Source organism: Oratosquilla oratoria, chromosome 30 (assembly GCF_046742065.1).
Source record: "Oratosquilla oratoria isolate Oo_2021 chromosome 30, ASM4674206v1, whole genome shotgun sequence".
Lineage (NCBI taxonomy): Eukaryota > Metazoa > Arthropoda > Malacostraca > Stomatopoda > Squillidae > Oratosquilla > Oratosquilla oratoria.
In genome coordinates, this window is record NC_134806.1 from 51843633 (window position 1) to 51853632 (window position 10000).

The window sequence follows — 10000 nt, forward strand, 5'->3', positions numbered from 1 at the left end:
TGGGATGATGCTGATGATGTTGAAGTCCCGAAACATCACATTTAAGCCCAAGAAGGACACTGGAGGCGTGGTTCCTCCTCCTCCTCCTCCTCCTCCTCCTCCTCCTCCACCTCCTCCTTGACTTGGGGTCTTCTTTAAGACCTTAAGAATCCCAGCCAGTTTTTAGAAGGATCTATGTGTATACACACACACACACATACACACACACACACACACACACACTCACACACTCACACACACACACACTCACACACATGCACACACATGTATGTATATATATGTATACACGTGTGCACACGCGTTCACTCTCACATAAAAACGCACATATGTTTACATATGTACATGTAAACACATTCCTTTCGTCTATACTGCGTCTATACAACAGCAGCTGTGGGAGGAGAGGACGAGGAGGAGGAAGAGCAAGGAGGGAGGAGGAGGAGGAGGAGGGGCTGTCACGCAGCTGCAGGTGTCTGTCTGCCGGGAGGAGGATGGAGGAGGAGGTGGATGGAGGAGGTAGGCAAGTAAAGTTCTTCAAGACGAACTACCTACTGAAGAAGGCGATGACGATGTAAGGGGATGACTTGGACGGATGTCCTTGAAGGATCATCGGTTATTTGTGGGTTTTATGGACGACAGAACCCCAAGGGGCCGTCGGCAGCTCTTGGTGGGGGAGGAACTAGACGACGAAGGCGCTGAAGAAGGCGTCACCGAAGAAGAGGTTCTTCGGTTGGCGACTGGGTAGCGACCGCCTTTGTAGACTGTGTTCGAGTTGGAGACGAGGGACGGGTGTCCGTGCCCTTGGCAACGAGTCCTCTCCCTCCCTCCTGACGAAGGAGAACTGTTGGAGTGCCACTTACTCACCCTTAGACTGTTGAGGAGGCTATTGATCGGGATGGCCCTGTTCCCCAGGGGCACGAACGGGGTGTTCGGGTTGGCACTGCGGTTGAGGACGACCTCGTCGCCTGCGGGAGTGACTGCGGCACTGTTTGTCGAGGCTGCGGCATTGTGGGTCTCGTGGTACGCCGCCGCCGCTGCGGTGCTGTTGACGATACGGCCCGCAGGGTGTCGAACGAGGGTCTCCTGTAGCTGGACGATGTAGTCGATCACGTGTTGGATCAGATCGAGTCTGGACATACGACCGTCCTTCGGACAGGAAGGCACCAAGTGTCGAAGTCGACAGAGGTACTCCTTAATCTCCCGTCGATCTGCTTCCTCGTCGATCTGCTGCTGGGTCAGAGGTGCCCCTGTCCCTGCCGCCGATCTCCCAGGTCCTCCTCCTCCTCCTCCTCCTCCCGACACTGCTGCAGTCCTCCTCTTCCTGCTCCTCTTCTTGTTCCTGACGGACACCTCGGCGTTACGTCCTCCTTCCACCATGTCGGGGCTGTGACTGGCCACTCCCAGGGTATGGTTCGCCAACCTCGCCTCTTGTGTCAGGGTCGTGGCCCTCGACGACCAAGTCGACGACCCCCCCGTGACCTGCCTTCCCCGTTGGGTCACAACTCCCGGGGTCAATCGTCTCCGGCCCCCGGCCGGTGTCTTCATCGCACACTTAAGAGTCCTTGGCCCTGTCTGGGAAGCCTTCGAAGTCCTTGGAAGCGCTTGCAGGCACACCAACACGGCCAGGTGTGTCTGTCGCCTCTTCCTCCCCACCCACCCCCCGAAGGAGACCACACACACACACACGCAAACACACACACACACGCACACTCACACACACACACACACACACACACACGTGCACACACAGTCGCAGATGGTGGGCAGCGTTCTTTGCACCTGGTGCAAGAGGGCTGTGGGTTTTGTTGTCTCCACAGAAGACGTGTCTGTCGTCGGTGCCACCGCGAAATCGGTCGCGTAAAAATGACAATTGACGCGGGTCCACTGTTCACTAGTATCCCCTCCCGCTCCTCTTCGTGGGTCAAACCACACTAACTTACTAGAATCAGTTTATCCCAGCCATTGATGCGGTCACCCGACTCCTCCTCTATACCCGGACCAGCCAATAGGATCCACGGATACCCGTGACGTCACACTTTAGCCCCGCCCTTTCCTGTTCTTGACCAATGAGGGGCTCTGTTCATTGTACACGTCATAACCTTGCTCACATCGTGGGAACCTTTTTACTCTTACAAGGATGACGCTGAGATCGGTTCCCAAACTGAGATTGATTGTGTATTAGGTTACCACATGCTGTAATCCCCCCACCAATCCCCCCAATCACCCCCATGTCTAATGGGGGGAAGTTGCTGTGTCCGAGGTACCCGTGTGAAAGCAGAGCGAAGCGTCTCGAGGTGAAAATGCGTCCTTCCTCTCGCCATATGTTGGGTTCATTCATAGATTAACTGTTTTGGATGTGGATGCATGTATGTGTGTATGTACTCTCTCGCTCTCTTTCTCTCTCTCTCTCTCTTTCTCTCGCTCGCTCTCTCTTTCCTCATAATACAGTACATGTACCATGTATATAAATCTATGTGTTCACATGTTTGTATTCGTCTTCTTCTTCTTCTTTTCTTCTTCTTTGTCTTCTTCCAGACCTCTTCTTGTTTTCCTCCTCTTGGTCTTGTTCCATGTAATCTTCATACATAATACACCACCACTATCACCACTACTATTACTATCACAACCACTATCACCAATATTATCACCACCACTATCACCAACACTATCACCAAATGATACCAGTACCATCACCACCAACACTATCACCACCAAAACTACCACTATTACTATCACCGTCACTATCACTAACACCACCACCAATACTATCACCACGAGCACTATCACTAACACCAACACCACTATCACTGACACCAACACCACTATCATTAACACCAACACCACTATTACTAACACCATCACCACTACCTCTATCACCACTACTATATCCACCATTACTATCACCATCACTATCACCTATACCACAACCGCGATCACCCCCACTGTCACCACCACCAATACTATCACCACTACCACAATCACTGATACTATCACCACCACCACTACTGCATTATCACCACCATTACTACTATCATCACTATCACGATCACTAATACCATCACCACCACTATCAGTAACACCACCATCAATACTATCACTATCATCACTACAGCTATTAGTAGCACTATCACCATCTCTATCACCATTATCACAACTGTCACAGCTCTTTGCATTTTCTCTCTTGTGTGTATATATATATATATATATATATATATATATATATATGTATGTATATATATATATATATATATATATATATATATATATATATATAATGTTAAGACATTCTGACAGGTTGACTAAGTAGGAATAGAGAAAACAGGAGTCATAGTTTTATTTTATTTCCGAATAGTTTCGCAAGTGTGCCCAATCAAGAAAGCGCAATGGGTTAAGTCACTGTCGATCTGTTACGTGCCAGCTAGGTCCGAATAATATGCTTACATCGAGCTCTTTGTTTGTCTTGATCGTGTTTGCATGGAATTAAGATGGAGAAAAGTTAAGTGGTTGATAATATATCTATATATATATATATATATATATATATATATATATATATATATATATATATATATATCAGCACAGTTTACTTTAATTCTAAGCCATCAATATCGAGAGGCTCGAGGAGGCATACATGCAGAAATTGAAACGTGGTACAGCCAAAGGATTCGAACCTCCGCTAGCACGTGACAAGTGATAGTGACTTAACCGATTGTTATTATTATTTTTGTTTATTTATGTTATCATTATTATTATTATCATTATAATTGTTTTCTTTTCTTTTCTTTTCTTTTTGCTTTATTCCGTTTCCAAGATTTCTCATTTATCTTTTCCGTTTTCTGTCTCTGGTTCCTCATAAGTCTTATCAAGATCTTTTTGTGTCAATATGCAATCCTTATCCTTATCTCTGTATCAGATCATAACCATCTTTACCTTTCACTATTTTCATTTTCTCAGCATTATCTGCAGATAGGTTCACGTGGCTGACTGTTTTTTACAAAGGATTACAAAGGAATATAGGCCAACAGGAGACCTTTTGGTCGGATGCTAAAAAAATAGATAAATATATAAACAAGTAAATAAATAAATAATGATTATAGATGTTATATTAATACAACACTAGGAACATTACCGGTGCCAGAAGGGAACTTTGTGGAACTCCATTGGTCACATCTCAGAGTCTGTGGTTCAGAGGATCCTCCCCTTGTTTTGGGTATTGGTACCACGTTGGCAGAATTCCGGTCCAGCGACACTTTACCTTCTTCCAGCGAACGCACAATCGTTGTATTTCGTTTGGTAACTGTTCTCTTCCCACTTTCACGATCTAGTTGGAGAGGTATTTCTTTCAAATTTCCAAGAAGATTACTCATTCGGTGTACTTTCATTTCTGTTATTTGAAACAACTTTCATAACTTCTCCCGTCTTGTTCTCTCTTTTGGTGAACACGTCCATAACTTCTCCCATGGATTTCACAAATCTGTAGAACAAATTAGGCTCATACTTCCTTAGAAGAAAATAGGCAAGAATTGGTTTACCACCGGAGTGGTTAATTAACGAATGGAATAGACTTACTAACCCCGTAGTTAGCTCTGAAACTATCGGTTGTTTTAAGTGATGATTAGATAACTTTATGGATGGGGATGACAGGTGGTCATGGACAAGGAACTGCCTGGTGTAAGCCTTAGGGTCTCTTGCAGCATATCCCGTTTTTGTGTTCTATCAGTCACACCCTTTTAAGGTTCTCTTCACTCTAACTTTTGGGTATTGTTTTATTTTTGTCCTTTTTTGTGTCTGTGTGGAGGTCTCTTTCTCACCTTATACTTTATCTCTCTTTTGTTTTGGTTGTTATCTCGTCCACGCCTTCTCCCAATACCGTAGGATGGGGTAATCGGGCCATCAATGGGGGTAAATGGGCCATATTAAAGTTATTCATGTATTAAAAATCATGTTACAACAGGTAATTACAATTCTGGTAAAAATGGAGGTAGGTATTTACTCAGGGCAAAAGTGAAATATTTTAAAACCAATTTCAATTAGAAATGTAAATAACTTTTATATGGCCCATTTACCCCCCCCCCCTCCCTACGGTGCCATTTCCTCTATGTTTTTGTTTCTCTATACGGTTGTCGCCATTCCATTCCTTTTTTCCTCTGCTGTCCCGTCATCATATGTTATATTTTTTCTCACCGGAATATCGAAATTTTTCGTTGAGTTTAGTCTCTGCAAAGCATATTATGTCTGCTTCTTCGCTTATCTGTAATTTTGTTGAGGTCTGTTCATCTGTATTAGTGTAAACTCCACCCATTTTTAATTAGTTTATTTTCTTTCCTTCTCTTATAGATACTTTCTTATATACCACTTCATCTTCTCATCTATCTCTCTTCAGTAAAACGCTGTCCTCCTCTGTTTTTTCTTCTATTTTTTCTACCTATTTTCTTGTTTTCTCCCCACCTCTGCCACATCCTTACCCAAACACATCTAGAATTTTTTTATAGTTTCTAGTTTCCATGTCCTATTCATGAATCTATTTTCCCTAAAGAAGCGTAGGCGAATGGGTGACTTTAAACAAATCTCTAAGGTTCTTAAGGGAATTGACAACATCAAAAGGGACGAAATGTTCACACTAAATGCGAATCAGACAAGAAATAATGGTCTCAAACTGTCAGGAAGTATATTTTATTTGGGGGTGGGTAGAAACAAATTCACCAACCGTGTAGTTAATGAATGGAATAAACTTCCTGTAGTGTAGTTCATTTTGATAAGCACCTAAGAACTGTGCAGTAATGCTGCCATTTTTATTATTATTGTTATTTATTTATCATTCATGTTTATTTTTTTATTATGTATTATAAAATATTGATATTTTTCTGTTTGTTTATTATTTACCATTATTTATGAATTTATTCACTTATCTACCTCTTTATTTGTTGATTTATTTTTTCCGCATCTGACCTAGTTATGGACCAAAAGGTCTCCTGTCATCATGCTCTTCCTTTGTAAGCAAAATGATTGGTCGTGTACCTCCTTATACATATCTACATATATACATATACCAAAGGCTTTTTCCCCCCTTACAAGGGAGGTAGCCAAAATACAAAGACATAAAAACCACTCCCACCCATTCCATCCCGATCACGCTCCACTCCCCTCCACCCTCCTCCCTCCCTCTCATCTTGGCACCTCCTGGATGACGGGTCATCCCTGCATCTCGCCCACTGCCCTGGGTCAGAAGCAGTGTCACAAGACACAGCACATCCACAGCAAGGCCGCTTCATTAAATCGGCGACCCCCCCCCTCTCCGTCCCCTCATGCAGAAAAGGAGAAGACGGGGAGAAATCCCTTCAGGCTGCGTCAAATTATTTCTCACACATACTCCCTCACCCCCCATCCCCCCACCCATTCCACCTCATGCATCACAGCATCATCCATATACAAACAATACAACCATTCTCCATGCAACCCTTGTCCTCTGTCCTCTCCCGTCCTTCCTCAACAGACATTCCCCTCTTTCTCAAAGCCCCTTTTACACCATCTATACATCTCATCCTAGGTCGACCCCTCATGTTCACTCCTTCCACCTCTGCCTTCCACACATCTTTTACTAGTCTTTCTTCACTCATTCTTTCCATGTGTCCAAACCATCCCAATACTCTTTCATCCACCCTATCTCCCAACTCCCTTTCCACCCCCGTTCTCCTCCTCACCTCCCCATTTCTCATTCTATCTATACATATCTACCTAACCTAAATACTTTATTTTTTCATATATATGCCTCTTCATTGCACTGTTTCTTTTGCTTTCTACCTTTTCTTTGCTTCTTCTTCTATTCTTGCTGTAGTTAACGAATGGAATAAACAGCTTAGTAACTCTGCAGTGAGCGCCGAATCAATTGGTTGTTTTGAGAGATGATGGGATAACTTTATGGATGATAGATGGAAATTGATTTAAATTGAACAAACGTAGGTTTAACAGAATGGTTAACGAATGGAATAGACTTAGTAACCATCTAGTTAGTGAGCGCTGAAACTATCGGTTGTTTTAAGAAAAGGTTAGACAACTTTATGGATGGGGATGACAGGTGGTTATGGACATGGAACTGCTTAGTGTAGGCCTTATGGTCTCTTGCAGTCTCCCCCTCCCATTCTAATTTTTCTGCATGGTCTTCATTTTCCTCCTCTCCCATATCTTCTCTCCCCCCCCCCTCTCTCTCTCTCTCTCTCTCTCTCTCTCTCTCTCTCTCTCTCTCTCTCTCTTCTACAATTTGCTCCACATTGGATTTTTTTTCTGTTTTGTATCTTCATCCATCTCTTTCTGTTTTATTTTTACCATTCTGATATCGTTTAATTATTTATTCATTTTCGTATATCTTAACTGACTGTTTTGTCTTAACAATTATCCAACTTGAGTCTCTAGATTATCAGAATCATCTTTCAAAATTTTCAAATTCTTTCATTTTTTGGGGTGATTTTTGAATTTATTATGTTCCAGAGTTGACATTTTATTTACTTTCTATTTATCTATTTTTTATTTATTTATTCATTTTTTTATTTTTTTTATTTCTATTTTTTTATTAATCTATTTTTCTACCGAGCTGGTTAGTGCGTCATTACTTGCGTCGAAGGTCGAGGGGATGGTGGTTCGAACCCTGCCACCGGCCAAATTGAACCAAAGGCATGGTTCATTGAATTCCACGCTACTACAAAGTTCTCTGTGAGGGGCACTGTCCTAGCCTTCCGATAAGGGGGAGTTTGTGATGTTAAAAAAATGTATAAAGTGCATCTATATTCTTGATTATGTCTTTTATTACTAATTCGTTGTGTATTTATATATATATATATATATATATATATATATATAAATATATATATATATACACATTGATTTATATAACCATTTTCTATGTATCTATATGTGTGTATATGTATGTATGTATGTATGTATTCATGTGTGTATATATGTATTCATGTATGTACATATGTATTTATGTATCTATGTATGTGTGTATTTATGCATGTGTGTATATATATGTATGTACATATGTATCTGTGTGTGTGTGTGTATGTATGTATGTAAGTGAGAGCGAATGAAGGTGAGAAACTACTCACGGGTTTACGTGAGAACCATCGGGACTCGAACCGGGTCCTGTGCAGTGTGAGGAAGGCCAGAAACCAGTGCGCTACGGCAGGATTACTCTCGCTGTTGACAGATGGCGTTGATGAAAAGAGAAAGAGAGAGAGAAAGAGAGAAAGAAAGAGAGAGAGAGAGAGAGAGAGAACTTTAGGTTTACACTGTACCTCCCCCCTTCTCCCCCTACTCCCCCTCACCCTCCCACCCTTTCCCTCTTCCTCCATCCTTCCTCCTCCTCCCTCCTCCCCTCCTTCTCCCTCCTTCTCCTTCTCCCTCCTCATCCCCTTCCTCCTACCCCTCTCTCCTCCTACCTCCTCCTCCTACCTCCTCCTCCTCCCCTCTCCCGTCCCCCTCCTCCTCCTCCTTTTCCCCTTCTCCCTACTCCTCACTCCTCCTCCTCACCTTCCGGTACCTATAGAAACTATAGAAGGAGAGATGAGCGTACTACGCCAGGGGGCGCTGATTAGTTACCTGCGACCGAAGCCGTCACCTTTGCCCTTAGTGCTTTGGGGGGGTCTCTTATGGGGGCAGGTAATACACAGTCATTGCTCTATGGGAATTGGAGAGGAGTGCGGGATTCGAACCAACAGAAGTCGTAGGAGTGTCATCCACCTTCTCCTCTTCCTCCTCCTCCTCTTCCTCCTCCTCTTCCCTTTCTCCTCCTTCTCCCCTCTTCCTCCCCTCTTCCTCCCCTACCCCTCAACCTCCCTCTCTCCTTCCTCCCCTCCTACTCCTTCCCGTCCTCCTTCCCCTCCTCCCCTCCTCCCTCTCCTCCTCCCCTTCACCTCCCTCCCCCTCCCTCCCCCTCTCCTCCTCCCTCTCCCCCTCTCCCCTCTCCACCTCTTCCTCCCCTTCCTCTCCCCCTCTTCCTCCACCTCCCCCTCTCCCCCTCTTCCCCTCTTTCCCTCTTCCTCCCCCTCTCCCCCCCCCCTCCATGGTCGTCTGCTGGACGTGTGTGTGGTAGGTACCCGCATCAGTCTTGGGAGGTCTGGAGTGTGTGTGTGTGTGCGTGTGTGTGTGCGTGTGTGTGTGTGTGTGTGCGTGTGTGTGCACATGGCCACACACATATCGGCCATAGACACACGCACACACACACACACACACACACACACACACACACACACACACACACACACACACACACACACACACACACACACACACACACACACACACACACACAGATACTAAATCCTTTCTTCCTCTGTATGTACGTGTGTGTACGTCTGTGTGTACACGTGTGTGTGTGTGTGTGTGTGTGTGTGTGTACGTATGTCGATAACAATGTTTCAATGAACGAGCCCTCCCAATACCATAAGCGTCAAATTCCTCTCCTCCTCCTCCTCCTCCTCCTCCTCCTCCTCCTCTCCTCTTCATCACCTGTCCCTTTTCTTCCTCTCTCCTCCTCCCTCTCCTCCTCTCTTCCTTTTTCCTCCTCCTCCTCATTTTTCTACTTCTGTCTTCCTTCACTCCTTCTTCTCCCCCTCTCTCTCCTCCTCTTCCTCCTCCTCTTCCTCCTCCTCCTCCTCCTCTTCTTCCCTACACTCTTTCCTTCTCCTTCACCCCTCCTCCCTCTCCTCCCTCTCCTCCCTCTTTCCCTCCACCTCTTCCTCTCTCCCCGCTCTCTCTTCCTCCTCCTCCTCCTTCCTCTCTCATCCTCCTCATCCTCCAAACAAGCTGAACATAAGGAGATGTTCAACAAAGAGCTGGAATGTAAGGAGTGTACAAGGTGTACTTCAAAAGGCTGGGATATAGGTGAGATCAGACGTTCCCAACCTTGCTTGGGTTTAACCCAGTCGCCGGGAGGGCGTCTCCCCAAGTTAAATTAGATCGCCTGCCGACACTTATATGAATTACACGAGTTACGAAAACCTTTTCA

General features: G+C 44.7%; 1 protein-coding gene across 1 annotated transcript in view; it reads right to left on the reverse strand.

Moving 5' to 3' along the window:
• The window catches only part of LOC143041364 (uncharacterized), a 14270-nt gene extending 12360 nt beyond the window's left edge, over nucleotides 1-1910 (reverse strand). Inside the window, exon 1 of the mRNA XM_076213194.1 lies at nucleotides 1-1910. This exon is cut by the window's left edge and continues 536 nt beyond it. Within this exon, the coding sequence (XP_076069309.1) occupies nucleotides 604-1542 (939 nt within the window). The 5' untranslated portion in view covers nucleotides 1543-1910 and the 3' untranslated portion in view covers nucleotides 1-603.
• Nucleotides 1911-10000: the final 8090 nt, after the last annotated feature.